This window comes from Caretta caretta, chromosome 2 (assembly GCF_965140235.1).
Source record: "Caretta caretta isolate rCarCar2 chromosome 2, rCarCar1.hap1, whole genome shotgun sequence".
Taxonomy (NCBI): Eukaryota; Metazoa; Chordata; order Testudines; family Cheloniidae; genus Caretta; species Caretta caretta.
Window position 1 is genome coordinate 176,060,818 of NC_134207.1, and position 24,092 is coordinate 176,084,909.

The 24,092-nt window shown below is 40.8% G+C and overlaps 1 protein-coding gene across 7 annotated transcripts in view; it reads right to left on the bottom strand.

Annotated features, from left to right (window-relative positions):
• The window catches only part of HECW1 (HECT, C2 and WW domain containing E3 ubiquitin protein ligase 1), a 359,505-nt gene that overhangs the window by 250,187 nt on the left and 85,226 nt on the right, over window positions 1-24,092 (bottom strand). For 5 of the 7 annotated variants that reach the window (XM_048839115.2, XM_048839117.2, XM_048839116.2 and 2 more), the window contains one exon: window positions 1,498-1,822. In XM_048839115.2, coding sequence (XP_048695072.2) covers window positions 1,498-1,822 — 325 coding nt within the window. Of the gene's footprint in view, window positions 1-1,497; window positions 1,823-21,203; window positions 21,262-24,092 lie in introns of all 7 variants that reach the window. The other 2 variants (XM_048839114.2, XM_048839113.2) reach the window with 1 other exon arrangement.

Genomic DNA, 24,092 nt, shown 5'->3' on the forward strand with positions numbered 1-24,092 from the left:
AACCCCTGAACTAGATCTCTCAAGTTCCTTTCCAGCCCTACATTTCTATGATTCTATGAGGTATCCCCATTTAAGCCAATAGGGCAACTCATGTGCTTAACTTTAACCACATGCTTAAGTGCATCACTGGATCAGATCTGAGTGCTCAGTACATTGGAGGATGAAGCCCTCAGTGTATCTGTTCTGAATCCTGCGCAAAGATTTTAAATTTCCTAACCATTCTTTTTTAAATGAAGTATTTAAAAATCTTCATTTTGTACTGAAGAAAAGAAGTGAAGTATGCGTCCGTTGTTACTAATTTTTATTACTCATATCTAAGTATTCTTTAGTTATACAGAGAAAAGACATTCTGCTCATTGCTTTTCAAAGGGCTAAGGCTCTGTTTCTGCAAAACCTTATAAGCTTGCATAATGCTTAATGGTGTGAGTAGTCTCACTGCAGTAAAGACTACTCAGATGAGTAAGGACTTGCACTGGTAGATGCTTGGAATCCTAGGCTTTGTCTAGCCTGGGGACATTTCCCCAAAAATTCAAACTGCTTTAAAATCAAACCAGTTTGAAATTTTGGGAAACTGTCCACAGTGTAGACCAGGGGCGGGCAAACTTTTTGGCCTGAGGGCCACATCGGGGTTCCAAAACTGTATGGAGGGCCGGGTAGGGAAGGCTGTGCCTCCCCAAACAGCCTAGCCCCCGCCCCCTATCCACCCCATGACTGCTCCCCTCAGAACCTCCCACCCATCCAACCCCCCCGCTCCTTGTCCCCTGACCGTCCCCTCCCATGACCCCCATCCCTAATCACCCCCCGCCAGGACCCCACCACCCATACAATCCGCCCTGCTCCCTGTCCCCTGACTGCCCTCTCCCCTATCCACAACCCCTCCCCCTGACAGGCCCCCTGAGACTCCCACGCCTATCCAACCCCCCCCCATTCCCCATCTCCTGACCACCCCCCCGCAGAACCTACGCCCCATCCAACCATCCCCTGACTCCCCTCCCTGGTACCCCCTCCCCTTATCCAACCCCCTGCTCCCTGCCCCCTTACCATGCCGCTCAGAGCAGCATGTCTGGCAGCCTCGCTGCCTGGCCGGAGCCAGCCATGCCGCCGCACTGCTCAGCAGGCGCTCGCAGCCCTGCTGGCCAGAGCACTGGAGGCACAGCAAGCTGAGGCTGCGGGGAAGGGGCCGGGGGCTAGCCACCCTGGCTGGGAGCTCAAAGGCCAGGCAGGCCGGTCCCGCAGGCCGGATGTGACTCGCGGGCCATAGTTTGCCCACCTCTGGTGTAGACAGAACCCTAAAGATCCTAATCAATGCTTACTCAGGCAAAAGAAGATCAGGACTGCGTGACAATTTAGGACAAAGAGGCCTTTGAAGAACTATGTATATAAGCTTGCCGATGTTAGACCAAGAAAGTTCTGTTTGCCCCTTACTTTACTGTTCACTAATGCACTCAAAATTAAAAAATAAAAGCTATTGGAAATGCAAAGGCAGGCAGGACTTACCAATGAGATACATGCCGATCCAATCCCCTGCATCTACTTCTTCCTTTATATCCCAATAGATCACTAGGTCCTGTGAATGTCCTATGGAATAATACGAACTGCTGACCATTAGAGTAGATCGGCTGTCTGAAGTGACCAGGTCAGTATCACTGGTGGACCGTGGAATGGTTACCGTCTCATGGGAGTTGTTCCTGATGTCCATGTTATGAAACTGGTCAGGGTTGTAGCTGTATCTGAGCGGTTCTTTACACCGGCGCCGATTCTGTGAGTTCCTAGATGGAGACGCCATGGCAGCCAGGCCTAGGAACCTGTTTTGGTACAGATTCTGTGAAGGGGCAGAAAGGAAAGAATATTATTTAGAATACACATTGTTGAATTTTATGTGCCAGCTTAGAAGGGGCATATAAAAAGGTACACTGGAATAAAAAAAACAATGAATGAACACAGTCTCTTCACACATGACTGTGAAACAAGAGATACAGAATTTTTTTCTACAGGAGAGGCATATCATGTATCAAACTTTTTATTGATTAATCATGTCTATGGAGACAGCTGTAAATGCAAGATACACATGAGGTTCCCCTGTGTAACCAGGCTCTTCTGTAATAGAGATTTTGTGGAGAAACAGATGGTGGTTCATTTCTCTACACACCCACACATACACTTCAGGCCATGGGATGGGGCAAAGACTACTAGAGATCCACTCTCTTCTAAATTAATAGAAACTCCATCCTCTTTCAAACACCATCAGCTAAATTCATCGCTGAAGTAATTTCCAGTGGAGTTTACACAGGGATATATTTAAGCTCATGCTCCCCATAAAGAACAATTTCCACCACTTTGAGATACCAGCCAGTGTTCAAAAAGAAATTCTCCTCCCAGATTGAGATCCAAAGTACTCCTGCCACAAAAAACGAATGACCCCTTCAGCCATAATGGATATGTATTCGTGGCAGAGTAAACTGAATTATTTCTCTCCAGTTACCCTAGTTCGAGTGAGAGCAGCCACACTGTGAAATTACACTTGAGCTGCTGCACCTCCCATGGTGCTGCACTCACTCATGTGCAGCAGTAAGGCTTCAGGGGGCACATCCCATGGTTCCTAGCATTGCTGTAAGATGAGCTGCTTTTTGAATATTTTCCTAGTAACTGTGGGAGAGTGTGTCTGTCTTTTCTGGGAACACAGGAGAATTGTGGGAAGGCCCTGGAGGACTACCATCACACCAGTGGCATTAGCTTGTGTCCAGACTGCAGAATGGTTGTGCTAGCAGCCAGCAAATTGTTCTCACTTGATTTTATCCTTTACTCTAAACTCGAGCCAGCCAACCCAAGTGAAAAGCACCACCGCACTGAAGTTAAGGGCTTGTGTGTGTGGACAAGACTCAGGATGGGGCAACACTTGTGTTATAACTCAAGTTATTCTGAAGTGAAGACAAGCCCACTGTGAAACACTGCTTGTTGTTTTACTTTCAGACACCATTGCTGTTTCTCTTCACCTGCTCTCTCCCAAAAAAAATCAGCTCTGCCATTCAAATCACTCAGTCCCTCATGTATTCCTCTCATTATCCACCTGCCTCCAGACATGCTGTCCAGCTCATCTGATACAAGACCAGAGAGCTCTTCACAGTTTCCTCTGCCATAAGAAGGGCCTTTTCACATGATCAGGAGACAAATCCATTTGAACTGAAATGCTTTAAGTTTAAGAGGGGGAAAAAATAATTCTGTGAATAAAAACAATATTTTAATTCTGAATCCTATTCACAGCCTTGTACCATAAGTACAATACAGTATGAAAGATATTTTATTGACTAATAAAGCAGACTACTTTGAATAACTGGAAAAACAGCAAGATAATTAATTATTAGTATTACTATGGTGGTAGCACCTAGGAGCTCTAGTCATGGACCATGACCCCATTTTGCAAGGTGTTGTACAAACACAGAACAAAAGACAGTCCCTGCCTCAAACAGTTTGCAGTTTTATTGTTTATACAGCACCCAAAGTATGATAAGCCATTTACATACCCTGTCCCCAAACACTTACAATATAGTGGCCCAATCCTGCAAACACAGAGCACAGTGTTTAATACCATAATCAGGCCCACTGGGGACTCATTCACAGTGTGGACACTGCTCCTCATAGTAAGTGTTTGCAGGACTGGGCCCTAAAGCTACAACACAGAAGGCAAAATAGGGGCAAGGGACAGGTATACAAAAGCAGGAGCAGAGGGAGGAAGACAGTAACCCTTGACAAGTGGGCAGGAATGAAGGAATACAGAGAATAGTTTACAGCGTTGCTTAGGTAGCACCACATGCTACACACCATGTTAAGTCTCTTGGATTTTTTTTTTTAAACAGTGTATTTATTTATGTATGTTAACAGGAAGGTGTGTTCACTTAAATAGGCCTCACTGTGAGGATAACGCCATTATACACAAGGCCAGAAAAGGACTTGGATCTAATTTTATTGTGAATGTGTAACTAGCAAATGCATCATTTGTCTATAAAAAAACCTATAGTTTCTCACATGCAGTAAACAATATTTTTAACCTATTGTGTAGTTCCGGGAAAGGTGATGGTATTTACTAAGTTTCAGTCAATAAACGTAAACCCAATAAACGTTTCTGTCACTCAGCATAGGATCCATATGCTCTAACTATGGCACAACCTGAGACAATCACCAGTCTGTGATGGTGAGACACCAACACCAAGAGTTTCAAGCTCATTATGAGGGATGGCCAGAAAAATTCTGTTTCCCCAAATATGTTGAGGATTTGGAATTTGCGTTTTTTCCTCATCAGGACAAAACTGAGACCTTTCAAAAACGTTGGCAGAAAAACAGAGAGACTGATCCACCTACCCCAGAATAGCCAATAGACCAGTGGTTAGGGCACTCTGTTGGGATATGCAAAACCCAAGTGATAGTCTGCCTAATTCAGAGTAGGGACTTGAAGCTGGTTTTCCCATATCCCAGAGTCAGTCTCTTTCTTGCCCAAATAATATTTAATTATTTATACAGAGGGAACAGTTCCAACAAGGGTTATTGAGAAAGAACCCCAGAATAGCTAGGCAGTCAGGGCACCACCTGGGATGTTGGAGACCCAAGTTGAATTAGACATAGCAGGGACTTTAGACTGGATCTTCCGCATTCCAGTAAGTACCCTAACCACCAGGCTATTAGCTGTTCACCTGTGTCCTAACCACTGGACTGTTCTGAGGTCTCTCTCTCTCTCACCAGAAATTCCAACCTGGATCTGAGAAACCTTCCTGAAGAAAGTTTAGTTGAAACAGATATTTCCATTAAAAGTTTCCAATTTTGGCAAATGGGAATTTTCCAACAACAAATATATTGGTGAAATATTCCCAATCAGCTCTACTCATTCCTCCAGATAAATATGCATCATTAGCATTAGTTAGCTAACGCATTATATATGCATCAACAAGTCTGTGGTTTCAAAGGCTATTTGACTTTTTGTGACAACATCCTCTAAGGAATAGTGGTTCTGCAGACACTTTTCATTTCTGAATTTTAATGGCTATATAGTATGCATTCTTACTCATTGTGTTCTTTCAAATATAATACTAATAATACTTAATAAATGGATAATTTTTTTTCATCTTCAGTGTGGTTTTAACTATTATTTCTAGGGACAATTACAAATTCACCTATTTAAAAGAAAACCAGCACTTCAGGAACCTGTGCTGCTATTTCCATATGTATCTATGTCATTAGAACTAGTTGTTAAAGTTGAAAAATAGTTCTGAGATTAAAAAAGGAATTACTTTTCAGCATGACACAGGTAACTGTTAGGGTTTCAGTAATCTAATGACCCCACTTCCCTGTGACACACCACCCAGGGGCAAGTGGAACCGCTGCTACTGGAGACATTTATAAGGAGACTGAGAACGTCTCAGAGAGATATAACAATATGCAACAGACTTGAAATGGGATGGAATCTCTTAACAGAAACAGAATTTGGCCCACTATGTCCATATATCAGAGCTATTATATATGTGCAATGGGGCAAATTCATGTTACTAGGACCTTTATTTTTCCATTTCCTGACCTTTGTGCATTTAAAAGTGTAGTTTTATTGTACATTAATGTATCCTATTGCATTTAGCTTCACTGATGGGAATAATTGTACAAGTTAGAAGCAAAATGAAAGGATTGGCCTTGTAGTCAATTGGCAAGATTCTGTGCTGATAAGTGGGATTGATTCCTGATGCAGGCATATCATTTCTCAGGCAGCAAAGACTAGGAATGCTACAGGGGTGGCACTCTCAACAGCTGCAAAGAAAATCAACAGCTCATGCCACTCAGGAATCACCTTTCCTGCAAATCATGAGCACTCTTCATTGTCTCAACCTATCCTCCTGGGCCACAATAGATAGTAGCTGGAATGTGGACTGAACGGTTAGGAGACAAATCCTGAGAGTTCAGCAAAGGAAGTGAGAAACTCCCCACCAAAATAAATAAAAATAAAAAAAATCATATAATTCTAGTTAGTTTTCTTTATGGTATATGCTGAAACATACACATACTACACTTCCAAATAAAAGAATCTAAGAATTTAATTTTGTTCTTATGAAACTACTGATGTTACAACATTGCGAATAGCACTATGTAAAGATGACATTTTATTGTTCCTTAAGTGAGATTGCTGCAAGGTTTTACATTGTAGATGTAGACTATTTAATCCCGAGTTTCTAATAATCTTACATTCAGTACCTTTGCACTCATGTACACAGATATCCAATCATAAGTGCTCCAAATGAAACACTAGGAAGGCTTCTGCAGCAGAGCACAACTAATATCAGAGATTAATTTGTTAATATTCCTCAGATTAGTAGGACAAGACCTATATCCTCTCACAGTTGGGCAATATAGTAAATGAATGTAATGAGAAGTCATAGAAGCTTGGCTGCTGTCACACAAGGACTGGAAAACATTGCAAATACTTTCCTTAAAAGATGTATTCTGGTACATGATTAAAAGGTATTCAAGCAGTATGGCTAAAATATAAAATCTGGGAGGGTTAACCATGCAGAAATAATAGAAGTGTCCTTACAGTATACTTTTTAACATAAAAAGTTTCTCTGTGTTCTTTCCAGAGTACAGAATGAAATATAGTAGACACTCGTTTGCAGCAACACCTTCTAAGAGCAGCCATCCCTGGGGAACCCTTTCCCTACTGTGAATTGTCGACACTCCCCATAACAACAATAGCTGCTTAGGAGCAACATAGCAAAAGGGCATTGATATGTTGCTACTAATGAGCGTCTACTGTACTGAGACTACAGTTTCCTTAAGGGATGCTGGAAACTAATTTGAAGTCCAAAATTCAACTTTCAGTTCTATTCCCATTGAAGTAAATGACAAACCTCCCACTGACTTAGAAGAATTGGGATCTAGTTCTAGACTACAGGAATATGGAAGGTGCTGTGTTCCCAAAATGTCTGGCAAAAAGTGGAATTCTCAACAATTTTCCTGCCAAAATGGGGAAATTCCCCTACAACCTTCATTGCAAACTTTCCCCCAGTTTCCCACTGTGACATAGTATTCAACTCTCCTTCAGTATGAGAAAGTTCCATTATGAGAACATTCCAAGTTCACCTCTGTGCCACACAAACCTTAGGTTACCTCATTTTTCATTTTTGTAAATGTTAGATTTAAAGTTCTGCATAATATAAATGAAGTTATTGATAATGGGTACAGCCATAAGGCGCACGTACGAGATTACTATAGCAAATATGATCATTGGTTAATAGTGTTACTCTTTAGCCATCCTTGTAAGCAGAAGTTCAGAATGAGCTAGGTTTTCAAGAGTTGGGGGTAAATTCTTTATGATCTTTAAAGCACTGGATTGAACCAGACACTTAGGCCTTGTTTAGACTAGGAAAATAAGTTTGTTTTCCAAATCAAATTAGCTCAATTGAGCTAGCTGAAATCCATGGAAAATCCCGCTTATCACCAATGTAGACATACTTTTATACTTCATTTCCATTTTAGCTGCTCAAATGATAGTTTAAGAGGGAACTTTCAGATTACACCAAGTAATGTCCCTAGAAATGAGGGATATGTGAACAGTTTGTTACCTATCCTAGTGCTGCTAACTCTTGCAATTATCACAAGTCTCATGATATATGGTTTCAGAGTAGCAGCCGTGTTAGTCTGTATCCATAAAAAGAAAAGGAGTACTTGTGGCACCTTAAAGACTAACAAATTTATTTGAGCATAAGCTTTCGTGAGCTACAGCTCTCTTCATCGGATGCATTCAGTGACCACTGAATGCATCCGATGAAGTGAGCTGTAGCTCACGAAAACTTATGCTCAAATAAATTCGTTAGTCTCTAAGGTGCCACAAGTACTCCTTTTCTTTTTATGATATATGATGTTTTTCTTAAAACCCTAGCTGCTGGAATCAAGCAACTGCATACATATAATCTTTCATTTACCATGATCAACCCACTCCCACCCAACCCCTCTCCCCCAGTAAAACTCACAAAAACCATCAATCTAATCACTTCAGTATATTAGACATTTTTAGTTCATTTTCTATTAGGTTGTGATTTCTGAAGCCATCATCAATTTTGGTAAATGCTACTGCTTTTGTATGAGCAACTCCCACTGAAGCTGTGGGAATTATGCACCGGTATTTGCTAGCAGAATTTGGCCCTTATTGCTCTAACCTTTCAAAAAGAAAGACTGAAACCACAGACGTAAATATTTCAAAACATGTCGCACAATCTCAAGAAATCATTTATAACTACATATGTGTAATAAAACAAGCGAAACAACAGACATGCGGGGACATAAATCACATGTTAGAAAGGCTGTGAATGTAAGAGTACTATAAAATGGTTAGTGATAGAGCACAACTAAGTTAGTTACCTTGTAATTACCATACAAGATAGATAAAAGATGGGCTATATATTTTGAGACACCTTACAGGAACCTGATTTTCAGAGGGTGGGTGCTTAGCCCTGTCTGAAAAGTGCGAGGGTGTCTCAAGTTGAGCACTCAGTAACTGAGGCACCAAAATTACTGGCCACTTTTGAAAATTTAAGCCTTAGAAAGTAACGTAGGATGGCATATTAAATAAACTTAAATATACATACGAGACTACAAGATCAGATTAGGGATGTGATCATGGACCATTTAAAAAGTACAGTCATCTAGTTATAGCGATGACATTCTTAGAAAAGAAACTTGATTCCAAGTACTTCTTTCTTATAGACAAGAACTATAGATGGTTCACAACCTGCAATCTGGGGCTTTTGTTCTATTATGGCACCAACCCCACTGTAATTTTTATTTAGCTTACTGATTTGTCCCCACTGTATTAAAATTGTTTACTTCCATCACTTTGGATTAGCTTGCAGTTTTATGGAATTCACATTGCTGTTGTGATTAACTTAACTGGAGTCTTAGAATGAATCTGTTGTGTGGGCAACTCCTCTATACTGTGTATAGAGTCAGACATCTCAAACCAGCTATACAGCTGGAACATGCACACTAAAATGGCCAAACATTACAGGTAACATGAGAATGTGCCCTATTGAGTTTTTTAGTGTTTTAGAACTAAAACCTGAACACCCTACCTACTAAGGATGAACTGGCATTGTACGCTCCCAATTAAATACATGAATATGCTGGAACTCTTACATGACAATCATACTTCAATAATATAATCTTATTTGACTCCTATATATTTTTAAATACTGACTGGTTTTAAAGGGAAAAATGTTTGGGTCCTTTTGTTTGCTGTTTTACAATGCACACTATAAAGAAAGTCTGCAATTTATTTATTTATTACTTAGAAATATGAGGAATGTGAAATCTGGTCTTCCCTACTTATTCAGGAAGATTTGTTGGAGGTGTCAGAAATGTGGATTGTGAATTTATCACAGCCCCAGTGGTGTAATGTGCAATAACTATGACCTTAAGTAAAAAGGGAGTGAATATTCAATCTCTAATAAAGATGTCCTTCAACCTAAGTGTTTCTCAGGCCTGGTCTATACGAGAAAATTAGGTCGGTTTAACTACGTCAGTCAGGAGTGTGAAAAACCCACACCCCTGAGAGGTGCAGTTAAGACAACCTAAGTCCCCATGTATGCAATGCTAGGTAAGAATTCTTCTGACCTAGCTAGCACCTCTCAGGGAAGTGGATTACCTACTCATTGGCTTAAGTAGCGTCTATACTGAAGAGATGCAGCTTTGCTGCTGTACCATTTTTTAAGCGTAGACAAGCCCTCAGTCTTAACTTAATAGATGTTAACAAACAAACAATAGAGTCTTAAACAGGCTGAATAAAACAATTATTCGTCCCGTGTTAATCAGGTTTTATTTCCTTGGTACTCATGGAGTCATAACCCTACCCATTCTCCTTCCACAAAAGCCTTCAAACTTAAACAAGACCTAAATTTTGAATGTAAGCAGAACTATATTTTAAATAAAAAATATGTTGAGGCCTTTAAAAAAAACAAGAACAGAAAAGGACACATAACCACTTTCCCCTTTGCAAGTGACTGTTTAAAGTAACAGTAGTAAAGTATTGCCTAAGGACTACACAGAAGAAAAGTCACAGAGATTGTGAAGCCAAAGGTCAAATGTGTTATTTCACAATCTTTTCTTTTCCAAAGACAGTATTTTCAAACAGCTATTGCTTAAAAAAGGTCCCTCTTGGGTGGTTTCTTTGATCTGTTGTTTGGAAGACACATCCATCTCAGTCTCAGAGTTCAGTATGTGCATACTGTATCAGTCATTTTGTTTTTTCAAAGTCTGATGTGTCTGATCAGCAGACTGCCTCTCCCACCAGAGCCAGTTTTTCAGGGAACACTGCCTATCTACTGACTCATGTTTTCCTGAGGGAGTGGTTACAGCAGGGTGCAGGTGTTCTTTTCTTCTAGAGGTGGAGGAGGGAGAGCCCTTTAGTTTTGTTGACATTTTGATTGTGTAATTTTATTTTTATTTGTTATTATTTGTAGTCTGATAGTGTCTAGAAGCCCCAGCCACAACTGATGCCCTATTTTTCTAGGTGCTTTGCAAACAATACAAACAAACAGTCATTATTTATTGCTATTTGTATTAAAGTAATGCCTAGGAGCCCCAGTCATGGGGCAATACCCCATTGTGCTAGGTCCTATACAAACACAGACCAAAAAGTCCATTCCTGCCCAAAAAAGCTTACAATCTACGTATAAGACAAGAGACAATAGATGGATACAGACAGACTGGGGAACACAAGGAAACAATGAGACAATACTGGTCAGCATAGCAGGCAGCATAGCACACCAGCAGCCTAACTGTGGTTAAGTGTTTTGTAGGCATTTTGGCAAAAGGAGAGTTTTGAGGGCGGTTTTAAAGGTGAATAATGAGATGGCCCCTGTGACAAATATGGCAAATTTCTGCTATATACTGGACAAACCTTACTAAATTAAGGTAAACCGTATGGAATTAAGTTTAAGAATCTTAGGAGTTCATTGTATTAAAAATGCAAATGTTTATATAAAAAGAAAAGGAGTACTTGTGGCACCTTAGAGACTAACCAATTTATTTGAGCATAAGCTTTCGTGAGCTACACCTCACTTCATCGGATGCATTCAGTGGAAAATACAGTGAGGAGATTTATATACATACAGAACATGAAAAAATGGGTATTATCATACACACTGTAAGGAGAGTGATCACTTAAGATGAGCTATTACCAGCAGGAGAGCGGGGGGGGAGAAAAAATTTTGTAGTGATAATCAAGGTGGGCCATTTCCAGCAGTTAACAAGAACGTCTGAGGAACAGTGGGGGGTGGGGAATAAACATGGGGAAATAGTTTTACTTTGTGTAATGACCCATCCACTCCCAGTCTCTATTCAAGCCTAAGTTAATTGTATCCAGTTTGCAAATTAATTCCAATTCAGCAGTCTCTCGTTGGAGTCTGTTTTTGAAGTCTTTTTGTTGTAATATTGTGACTTTTAGGTCTGTAATTGAGTGACCAGAGAGATTGAAGTATTCTCCGACTGGTTTATGAATGTTATAATTGTTGACATCTGATTTTTGTCCCTTTATTCTCTTACATAGAGACTGTCCAGTTTGACCAATGTACATGGCAGAGGGTCATTGCTGGCACATGATGGCATAGATCACATTGGTAGATGTACAGGTGAATGAGCCTCTGATAGTGTGGCTGATGTGATTAGGCCCTATGATGGTGTGCTCTGAATAGATATGTGGACACAGTTGGCAACGGGCTTTGTTGCAAGGATAGGTTCCTGGGTTAGTGGTTCTGTTGTGTGGTGTGTGGTTGCTGGTGAGTATTTGCTTCAGGTTGGGGGGCTGTCTTTAGGCAAGGACTGGCCTGTCTCCCAAGATTTGTGAGAGTGATGGTCGTCCTTCAGGATAGGTTGTAGAACCTTGATGATGTGTTGGAGAGGTTTTAGTAGGGGGCTGAAGGTGATGGCTAGTGGCGTTCTGTTATTTTCTTTGTTGGGCCTGTCCTGTAGTAGGTGACTTCTGGGTACTCTTCTGGCTCTGTCAGTTTGTTTCTTCACTTCAGCCGGTGGGTATTGTAGTTGTAAGAATGCTTGATAGAGATCTTGTAGGTGTTTGTCTCTGTCTGAGGGGTTGGAGCACATGCGGTTGTATCGTAGAGCTTGGCTGTAGACGATGGATCGTGTGGTGTGGTCTGGGTGAAAGCTGGAGGCATGTAGGTAGGAATAGCAGTCAGGAGGTTTCCGGTATAGGGTGGTGTTTATGTGACCATCGCTTATTAGCACCGTAGTGTCCAGGAAGTGGATCTCTTGTGTGGACTGGTCCAGGCTGAGGTTGACGGTGGGATGGAAATTGTTGAAATCATGGTGGAATTCCTCAAGGGCTTCTTTTCCAGGGGTCCAGATGATGAAGATGTCATCAATATAGTGCAAGTAGAGTAGGGGCATTAGGGGACGAGGGCTGAGGAAGCGTTGTTCTAAGTGAGCCATAAAAATGTTGGCATACTGTGGGGCCATGCGGGTATCCATAGCAGTGCTGCTGATTTGAAGGTATACATTGTCCCCAAATGTGAAATAGTTATGGGTGATGACAAAGTCACAAAGTTCAGCCACCAGGTTTGCCGTGACATTATCGGGGATACTGTTCCTGATGGCTTGTAGTCCATCTTTGTGTGGAATGTTGCTGTAGAGGGCTTCTACATCCATAGTAGCCAGGATGGTGTTATCAGGAAGATCACCGATGGATTGAAGTTTCCTCAGGAAGTCAGTGGTGTCTCAAAGATAGCTGGGAGTGCTGGTAGCATAGGGTCTGAGGAGGTAGTCTACATAGCCAGACAATCCTGCTGTCAGGGTGCCAATGCCTGAGATGATGGGGCGTCCAGGATTTCCAGGTTTATGGATCTTGGGTAGCAGATAGAATACCCCAGGTCGGGGTTCCAGGGGTGTGTCTGTGCGGATTTGTTCTTGTGCTTTTTCAGGGAGTTTCTTGAGCAAATGCTGTAGTTTCTTTTGGTAACCCTCAGTGGGATCAGAGGGTAATGGCTTGTAGAAAGTGGTGTTGGAGAGCTGCCTAGCAGCCTCTGGTTCGTATTCCGACCTATTCATGATGACAACAGCACCTCCTTTGTCAGCCTTTTTGATTATGATGTCAGAGTTGTTTCTGAGGCTGTGGATGGCATTGTGTTCTGCACGTCTGAGATTATGGGGCAAGTGATGCTGCTTTTCCACAATTTCAGCCTGTGCATGTCGGTGGAAGCACTCTATGTAGAAGTCCAGTATGTTGTTTCGACCTTCAGGAGGAGTCCACCTAGAATCCTTCTTTTTGTAGTGTTGGTAGGAAGGTCTCTGTGGATTAGTATGTTGTTTAGAGGTGTGTTGGAAATATTCCTTGAGTCAGAGATGTCGAAAATAGGATCCTAGGTCACCACAGAACTGTATTATGTTCGTGGGGGGTGGAGGGGCAGAAGGAAAGGCCCCGAGATAGGACAGATTCTTCTGATGGGCTAAGAGTATAGTTGGATAGATTAACAATATTGCTGGGTGGGTTAAGGGAACCATTGCTGTGGCCTCTTGCGGCATGTAGTAGTTTAGATAGTTTAGTGTCCTTTTTCTTTTGTAGAGAAGCAAAGTGTGTGTTGTAAATGGCTTGTCTAGTTTTTGTAAAGTCCAGCCACGAGGAAGTTTGTGTGGAAGGTTGTTCTTTTATGAGAGTATCCAGTTTTGAGAGCTCATTCTTAATCTTTCCCTGTTTGCTGTAGAGGATGTTGATCAGGTGGTTCCGCAGTTTCTCTGAGAGCGTGTGACACAAGCTGTCAGCATAGTCTGTAGGGAATGTAGATTGTAATGGATTTTTTACCTTCAGTCCTTTTGGTACGATGTCCATCTGTTTGCATTTGGAAAGGAAGATGATGTCTGTCTGTATCTGTACGAGTTTTTTCATGAAGTTGATAGATTTCCACTCCATATGGCTAAATGCAGTGCCTTGCATAATGACAGGTTTCAGAGTAGCAGCCGTGTTAGTCTGTATTCACAAAAAGAAAAGGAGTACTTGTGGCACCTTAGAGACTAACCAATTTATTTGAGCATCAGCTTTCGTGAGCTACAGCTCACTTCATCGGATGCATTCAGTGGAAAATACAGTGAGGAGATTTATATACACACTGAAAAAATGCATGAAAAAATGGGTGTTATCATACACACTGTAAGGAGAGTGATCACTTAAGATGAGCTATTACCAGCAGGAGAGCGGGGGGGGGGGGGGGCAGAAAACCTTTTGTAGTGATAATCAAGGTGGGCCATTTCCAGCAGTTAACAAGAACGTCTGAGGAACAGTGGGGGGGGGGAGAAATAATGCCCCTACTCTACTTGCGCTATATTGCGCTATACTGATGACATCTTCATCATCTGAACCCCTGGAAAAGAAGCCCTTGAGGAATTCCACCATGATTTCAACAATTTCCATACCACCGTCAACCTCAGCCTGGACCAGTCCACACAAGAGATCCACTTCCTGGACACTACGGTGCTAATAAGCAATGGTCACATAAACACCACCCTATACCGGAAACCTCCTGACCGCTATTCCTACCTACATGCCTCCAGCTTTCACCCAGACCACACCACATGATCCATTGTCTACAGCCAAGCTCTACGATACAACCGCATTTGCTCCAACCCCTCAGACAGAGACAAACACCTACAAGATCTCTATCAAGCATTCTTACAACTACAATACCCACCGGCTGAAGTGAAGAAACAAACTGACAGAGCCAGAAGAGTACCCAGAAGTCACCTACTACAGGACAGGCCCAACAAAGAAAATAACAGAACGCCACTAGCCATCACCTTCAGCCCCCTACTAAAACCTCTCCAACGCATCATCAAGGATCTACAACCTATCCTGAAGGACGACCATCACTCTCACAAATCTTGGGAGACAGGCCAGTCCTTGCCTAAAGACAGCCCCCCAACCTGAAGCAAATACTCACCAGCAACCACACACCACACAACAGAACCACTAACCCAGGAACCTATCCTTGCAACAAAGCCCGTTGCCAACTGTGTCCACATATCTATTCAGAGCACACCATCATAGGGCCTAATCACATCAGCCACACTATCAGAGGCTCGTTCACCTGTACATCTACCAATGTGATCTATGCCATCATGTGCCAGCAATGACCCTCTGCCATGTACATTGGTCAAACTGGACAGTCTCTATGTAAGAGAATAAAGGGACAAAAATCAGATGTCAACAATTATAACATTCATAAACCAGTCGGAGAACACTTCAATCTCTCTGGTCACTCGAATACAGACCTAAGTCACAATATTACAACAAAAAGACTTCAAAAACAGACTCCAACGAGAGACTGCTGAATTGGAATTAATTTGCAAACTGGATACAATTAACTTAGGCTTGAATAGAGACTGGGAGTGGATGGGTCATTACACAAAGTAAAACTATTTCCCCATGTTTATTCCCCACCTCCCACCCCCCACTGTTCCTCAGACGTTCTTGTTAACTGCTGGAAATGGCCCACCTTGATTATCACTACAAAATTTTTTCTCCCCCCCCGCTCTCCTGCTGGTAATAGCTCATCTTAAGTGATCACTCTCCTTACAGTGTGTATGATAACACCCATTTTTTCGTGTTCAGTGTGTATATAAATCTCCTCACTGTATTTTCCACTGAATGCATCCGATGAAGTGAGCTTCACAAAAAGCTTATGTTCAAATAAATTGGAAAATGTTTATATGTTATTGTGGGATTGTATGTGACGTGTCTAGGAGATATGACTAATGTAATACCTGACAAGCTTTGTGAGCTTCAAAGGACTCTTTGAAACAATATGCTAGACAAATAAAGGTAAGTGGGATTCTTAAGAAATATTTGGGAGGTGGGGAAGGCAGCTTCTCACTTCTGGACCCATCCTTTTGAAGCTGCGCTCTGGAAAAACCTATTGCTGTTACATGAAGACCAGACCAGAGGCCCAAACTGGAAAAAAGAGTGACTCACATATTCATGGATATGTTTGTTCTCTCTGATGCTTTTACCTTAAGAATAAATGTGCTTGCTTAGAAAGAGCTGTGGGGTACCTTATTACTGTGGTAATTATCCTGTTCAGAGCCTTTGAAGAGAAAGCAAAATTGGCCTACTGAGCAGTCTGCATTCACAGTGTTGAGAGAGACATGTATCTCCGGGCAAGAGAGGTGACAGCTGGGGAGTCGGAAGCCTGGGAGTGGGTGCCCTTGCTGGACCATGGCAGGGGAATACAGGTGCAGTTGCCCTGAATGGGGACAGCACCATTCCTGCAAATACCTCCATGTAGAAGTATCCCTGTGCCCATGCGATGCCCCACTGACTTCAACAAGGCTGCATGTGAGTGAACTCCTAAATGTGCACACAGTCAATTGCAGGATCGGGACCTAAACAGGTAAGACAGACTAATGGTGGCAGAAATTTTCTATTATAAATGCATCCAAAAAGATATGACAGAAACACAATATAAACTGAATAAATAAATACACAGATTATTAAGCTACTGTCTGACTTTCCAGGCAAACAATGCAAAATTATAACAAGCTAGATGACATTGCTGCAGCTAGCCAAGGTGAAAAAAAAAAACAATCTAAGTCCAAGTAAAAGTGTAAAGTGTAATAAAATTAATCTATCACTGTATATATAGTATACACTGTATGTATAGGTCTGTGCACACATAGATACAGTGCCATCTACAAAAATACAGCAGGAATTCACAAGAAAAGCTATGAACTAGTCTTGTGGAACTTGCAAGTCTCCAACTAAAAATGAATGCAGGGTACATGAGTGCAAGCAAAATTCCACCAATTTAGAATGTTTTCCATAAGTGTCAGCTACAATTATTTCTCTGCTCTCATAAAACAGAGAGTCTAGGGCTCCTTTGGAAGTTTCCTGCTGCAAAAAAGTAAATCTGGCTCCTTAGGAAACTTGAGAGTTCCAAATGACAACCTCTGTGTAGCAATATATTATAAATTCCATTCATGACAACCTCTTTGCCAAAGATAAAAGCTCAAGTGATTTGCACTGTACATACCACCATTAGAACCCTGAATTAAAAATAGAGTTGTATAATATAGCATGTAGACTATGGACATAGTTCATTATTTATAATGCTCCAGTCTCAACAAAAAATCCTGCACAGAAATCTAAAAGTTAAGTTATTAATATTAATTAAAACCCTTCAGATAGAAGAGCGAATCTTTGCAAACCTAAAGATTGTGTGGGTTTACATGAGAGGAGAATTTGGTCTATATGGCTCAAATTTATCTGTGTTGTATTCCCACCACCACCACCCACTTCTCTATCACACACACACGGATTTATACCAAACATAGAGGGTCACAAACTTCATTGCTTTTGTAGGCCAAGTGCATTGCACACACCATAGGCCCCTTGCATTCCTCCATTCCACCCCACAAGCTCTTTGTGTGCCACCCTCCCATCCCCCTCTACTTCAGCAACGTTCTGCAACCTATCCCCCTCCCCTCATGCCAGGGCCTGTGTGCCCCCATATTTCCCTCCCACCATACCCAGGGTTCTGTGTGCCCCTCATACTCTCCTCCCCTCATGCCAAGGGCTCTGTGTGCCCCCATACCCCCACCTCCCATAATCAGGGATCTGCATGCCCCCATACCAGATTTCTGTCCGCCCCCGCCTCCCCCCATGTCAGGGACTCTGTGTCTCTCCTTTTTCTCCCCCCTCCAAAGTACCTTTCTTCCCCCAGGATTGGAAGGGACACGCAGATGGCTGTCCTCCAAGGCAATCAAAAACAGAGCATCAAAACTGGGATTATCCCACAGTAATGGCAATGGCAATTCTATTAATATCAGATAGTTCAGAGGTAAAATTTAAGTGCCCTCTTTGACAATCATAGTCTGTTGAGATGAAATATGCTTTTCTTTATACATGATAAGAATAATGCGTTTGCTTTGATGTTGGCACTCTAAGATTTATGATGTCCTTAACTATTCATTTCTATGCTTTTAAGTGCTTGAGTTTTGTAAATGATGTGATGGGAAAATACAGCATTGTCACTAAGCAAATTCAATTTTTGAATGTTTATTTTTTGGGGGTGGGTGTTAATTACGGTTTTTTGTTTTGTTTTGTTTTGTTTTATATATATGTAACGATAAACACAACAGAGCATAACCCATCTATTTACTCAAGTATTTTCTTGAGTTTTGGATATGTAGTGTAAGTAGTTTTAAGTGATGGGCAGATATTGGGCGTAGCATGGCTAGCTAGCATTACTGCCTATAACAGTATGCTCTATTGCTCAAATTATATTTCAATTTTGCAAATACACCCAGAGGCTAAGATATAGTTATAAGTCAATGTATAAATAAATAATCCCATTTTAGATGTGAAAGAAGAGAAAGTCTCTTAGTCTAGTGGTATTTATTAATTTTAATGATAAAACATAACTTTCAAAAGAACGTAGGTGCCGTGATGTTGGCATAGAAGAGGAGACTTAGGATTTTTTTCTTCTAAATGTAATCCTTACACATCCATACAATCTGCAAATTAGTTGTTCCTACTGCACCTGCGATATATCAGCTTGTGTGAATGTGTACCTCTGTCCTCTACTGTATATAAGGGGATTTACTCACCTGTTTGGAATCTATGTCTGTTAGTCTTAATGCTACTAACAAAGATTCTCCTTTAGCTCAAATAGTAAAGGACTGTGTGTTGGGAGAAGAATTTTGTGAGCTGCATACCCCATTCTACATATATGCAGTGTAGCTCAGGACCTGTTATCTCTCTGTTTACACAGATGGATTATACATTGCTATGGTTTTTCCAGGGATGTCCTTCCACTGACTGATGGGGGGCACCATTACTGAAAATGACCATTCCAGGGACAGAAGGGAAGAGTGGTCAGTGGCAGCTGTGAATTACTTTTAAATTTTCAGTGTAAGCTTGCTCTAACCTGTTACTTATACAGGGGGCATGAAGAACAGGTCCTCCCTCCATTTGGAAAAATATGGTGAGAATTATTTCCCAGTCACAGGTCAGCAGTTGAAATTGTGCAAAATATTTTATTTCATTTAATGTATTTAAAAAAATTATTGGTGAAATGTCTAAAAAAATAGCAGGGCTTTGGATCTGTGACACCAACATCCATCACTACTTTGGAAGGTTTGAGCATTGTTGGCCTCACAGGTTGAGGCCCAAAGGAAATTTAAAAGAAGCATCTCTGGAAGAGAGGAGGCATTGTATACTTAAACATAGTTCTTTGCAGCTGCAGGCAACACAGGAAACTACTATAAACTGTAGTGCATCATATTTAAATAGTTTGGAAAATCATATCTCCTCTGACTAATAGGATACAGCAACCCCTTCCTTTAACCCTCTGAGCTGTGAACCTAGCCATAGTTATCTATAATTTTGCCACTTCCAGGTTGAATGGCTGTAATAAGCTCAAGGGCTACCCTTGAAGGTCACTCAGGAACTTTAGCTAGCATAGACTGTGGTTCACTCTCCTTTTAAATGTGACAAGCTGACATGATCATTCAACACATGGGTTCTGGGCTTTGCACAAGCTCCCAATTCCCTTCTTGTGCAATCTAAGCTGTTGGTTGTCAAGTATAAACCTCTGAATGGTCTATGACCACTATGCCTCAAAGACCACCTCTACCACTCTGCCCCAACATATCAGTTATGAGTTACTGGAATGCTCTTTCTATCTATCCCTAAGGTAGAACTCCTGAAGACAGGTGGCAGAATTCTTGGTGGTGAACCCTGAGCTCTAGGAGTCACTCCTTGGGTCTGCACAAGTTTGCAAAGATATTAGGAGGCAGTGAAAGATGCAATTGTGCAATCTGTTTCTCTGTTTTCAGGGTCACTTTCTGGGAAAGGCTGTATTATCACCAATGGATAAGAGTTGATAACCCTGCAGATGGGTCTTTCTTGTGTTCAAGAGATGTTTATTGGTTTTCAATTCTTATAAATGTATCCACATTCTCTTACTGGCTTACATTAATTACACATTACTTTTGTATCTTTTAGTTATTAAAGAATCTCTCCTATCTCATTCTCTCCATTTGAAAAAAAAACCCATTTATTTTAACTCCTAAAACTAATTGCATCTTCCTTCTCACTTTGTCAGTATTACAAATGCTGTAGAAGCACCTAGTCAGAATCCCACTACATTTACAACTATAGGGAGTTCAAATCATGAGTACTATACAATATTTACATAAAGATACCAGTCATTATGATGGCTGCTTATATTTCCTCAGCAATTAGAGCTTCGTCTAATTTGCACACAGAACAAGCACCAAATATCCCCCTAGTAAGATAATTAATGTCTAAGGCCTTTATTGACTACCATAAATTGCAAAATTAAATGCATAGAGAACAGGTCCCCATGAAATTGGAAGAACATAATGACCTGCTTATATATAAGGCAGTATTTTGTACTTTCCAGGAATTCAAGTTATTCTGTGGATTCAGCAGCAAAGAAAAATGTAAAGGTAAGTAACTGAAGACTGTGCTTATTTCAGTGATGGAAATAATACCGGCAAGGCACTTGCACACATTCTGGCTCTTTTTATGAACATATAGCACTTTAGAAAACCCAAGCTCTTCAGAAAGGTGTATAATACAATAACAGTATGTTACTGCATGCTTAGCATCTCACAGATTCAACTATTATACAGCTAGTGTCCGTCATATACTTTTGAGTTTCACATCATGTATATACTGTGATGACTGATATTTGTGTTTTGATTACTTTGAATGAATTCAAGATTAAATCTGTGAATTTCAGAAAATGCCCCATGACTGTGAGTGGCTGATGCCTTCGGTGTTTTGTTTAAGTATGAATGTGAGCAACTGCAATGTTATAGTTGCCTGCTGCTCCCAGGACTTCCTTGTGATCATCTTGCAATGGTTACCATGGCATGGTTGAATAAAATAAATATACCTGTGCAGGGCTTGTTAAAAAAAAGTTTGTATGGGAACTTAATATGTAAAGAAGATTACTTCAAATGAAGCATTGTCAGGTTTAGCTGTAAAAGGATCTCAAATTGCCTAAACTGCGTTTGTTTGATATCTAAATGTATACCGGGGCAGCTGCAACTAGCTCTGAGCTAAGGCGCATTCCATTATGAATGGTAGTGAATTTATAATGGAATGGTATGGATGGTTTTTATAATCAGAAAAACACACTGACCTTAACACTACACAGGTGGAGCAGCATAATGACCCGGCAATTGTAAGCGCATCAATTCCTGGGGAAAAGTTCAATGAGATTAACTCAGCATGTATCCCAAAACCAACATTAGTGATATAAAATACAGAACATTGTGTTTTCTACCAAAATAGATCTTACATATGCCAACATTTATTTACTTAAATTTTTGATACTGAGTAATTCATATGTTAACTGTACATTCTTTTCTACCAAGGGATATTATTATGATACAGCAGACTTGGATGCTACAACAGTGAATTATGCTTTTAAAAATTATTTTAATTAAGTAAAATAAACTTTTCAGACTATCAAAGATTAAGCATCAGATTTCATTTAGCCCAAAAGGGAAATGAAACAAAACATCCAGCTAAGATATGACAAACACAGACTAGTACTGGCTCTTTAGGCATCGTCATAAGAAACTGGTCAGATTGAAAGAGTTTCGATAGACAACAGTCAACCAGATTTCCATTTAAACCACCAATGTATTTGTAGTGGTGGTACCAGGTGAGTTTCCATTGCAAAGGAAGATAATTTCAGTGCCCTGTACTTGCATTGACCTAGTATCAAACACAATTCAAAGGCAAAAAATCACAGCTGTGTTCTCTGCTTATACTTTGTCCAATATTGAGTAGAGATGAGGAACCTCTGCTCTTCCTATAAACTATAACCAGCTATTCACTTGAATCTTAGGAAAACTTCAGAGAGAAATAATCATGAAATACTAAAATGTACAGCCTTAGTCATACCATGGGCCAAATCCAGCTGTCATTACTCAGGCAAAATTCCTAAGGATTGCAGAATATCTCCCAATAAAATAAATGTAACTTTCAAGAACCCACAGTACAAGAAAATTAGTAACATTTTAATTCAACCTATATTTAATACTTAGTAATGGCCATTACATTTAATTTTGCAACTTTAATCGATCCCCTCTGTTTCTCTTGCTTTTTTATAGCTTCTTCATTTTATTATCATAGAAACATTTAGACATCTAGAAACATCCTCACACAAAAAGATGATAATAATCTCCCATAACTCTTTAATCTGGGCATCTCTTGAGTCTGTCACCCTGCAAACTAAAATTCATACTTATCCCTACTTTTCCTCAGGGTGCTCAAGAATGACTCAGAAAGCTTGCACAGGTAGAAATTTCATAACAGCATGAACAAAAGAGCCTTGGCACACCAAATGTACCACCATAAAAATGTTAATTCAACAAATCACAAAAATGAACAAGACAAGGAAAACAGATGGAAAAAATAAGAATTCAGCAGGAAAACTACAGTCTTCAGACATTCTTAATTATAAAATAATTTCATTTGATTACATTCCACCTATATTAAAAAACACTGCCTGCAAAATATATAAAAGACATCAAATACAACAGATAAAATAAAATAAAAAGAACAGATATTGACTACCCTTCTCAAATGCCTTTCATTTTGAGGGATGTAACTCAGTTTAGTCCCAAAGTTACATACATTCCATACAAATTTTGTGTTCTCTCTCTTTTATTGAGGAAAATTATTTCTAAAGGAAATAGAGTTGGATGACCCCCAAACGTAGAGAGAGATGTATTTATCACCCCAAAGGAGTGAATCCCACAGTATTTTAACTTTCCTGCATGCATAATTTTTGTGGCCCTCATTTTGGGTCTTTGTCACACACTGCATCCCACATTTGGACTCTGGCATTCTGAGAGGTACACTTCTACTATGCTTTTGTGGTTCATCCCTTTTCCCCACCTTGTCTTTCTTTCTAATTTGGAAACTTTTCAGGGCAAGGACAGTGTTTTCTTATGTGCCTGTACAACATCTAACACATTTGGGGGGCACAACTCTACTATAAATTATTAAAGATAATATTAATACAGGGCTAGATTGTGACATTACGATCTTGTCCCTAGGAAGTGTGGTGTATTGGTGTGCTGGCCCTGCGGCAGCCTGGGAGGGAGATATCCACACTGCTCTGGGGAGGAAGAAAATTACATTAGGTCTATTCTTAGCACAGTGTACACTCCCTGAAATGCCAGCATAGCTTCCTCGCCAGGAATATTGGAGGGGGCAGAATCATGACTCTGCTCCCTCTTTTCCCCCTCCCACCCACCTGTGTGAGGAGGGTTGTAGCCTCTCTGTGGACCCTGCTATCTCTCTCGCACAGAAAGCACTGGTGCAAGACAGTAAAGGGGAGGAGGGGGCTATTCCCTTTACTAACTTCTTATGGCATGTAGGATGAGCCACAACCTGGCCTATAAATGAGGTACACCTTGTATAGGACCAGTCCTGCAAAATGCTGCATGTGGATTAAGTTAATGGGCGCTGAGTGTACATAGCACTGTGTAGGATTGGGCCCCTGGTGTTGACTGGAGAGGCTGAGTGACAACAGTATTTTCTACATGCAGAAAACCACTGAATTTCTGTTATCTATGGTGAAGGTTAAAAAGCAAGCAAGCACTGTTCTCCTATATTAATCAGACTTTGACAGATCTTATACGAAATAGAAAGAATGCAAATTCACTATCCATGCTCCTCCTATGTGAGTTTTGCTGGCTATAGTCCTAGCAGGAAATAGACCTTAGATTGTTCAGTCTAACCTAAGTCAGAGCCAAGGTGCGGGTGAAGCTGGACAAAGGAATCCAGGATGCATAACCCTCTCCCTGACACCCCATCTCCCTACTGTGCTGTGCAGATCTTTGCTGCAGTAGATAATCTGACCTTGAGGTCTTAAAATTAATCAGCTTTCTTCCCCCACCCCTCAAAATGTCTCTGAGCCAAGTGCTTACATGTCTCTAATGCTGAAAGGGGAAGAAGCCTTTACCAGAGCAAACTGATATATGTTACTGTCAACACTACATGGTGCGTGCAA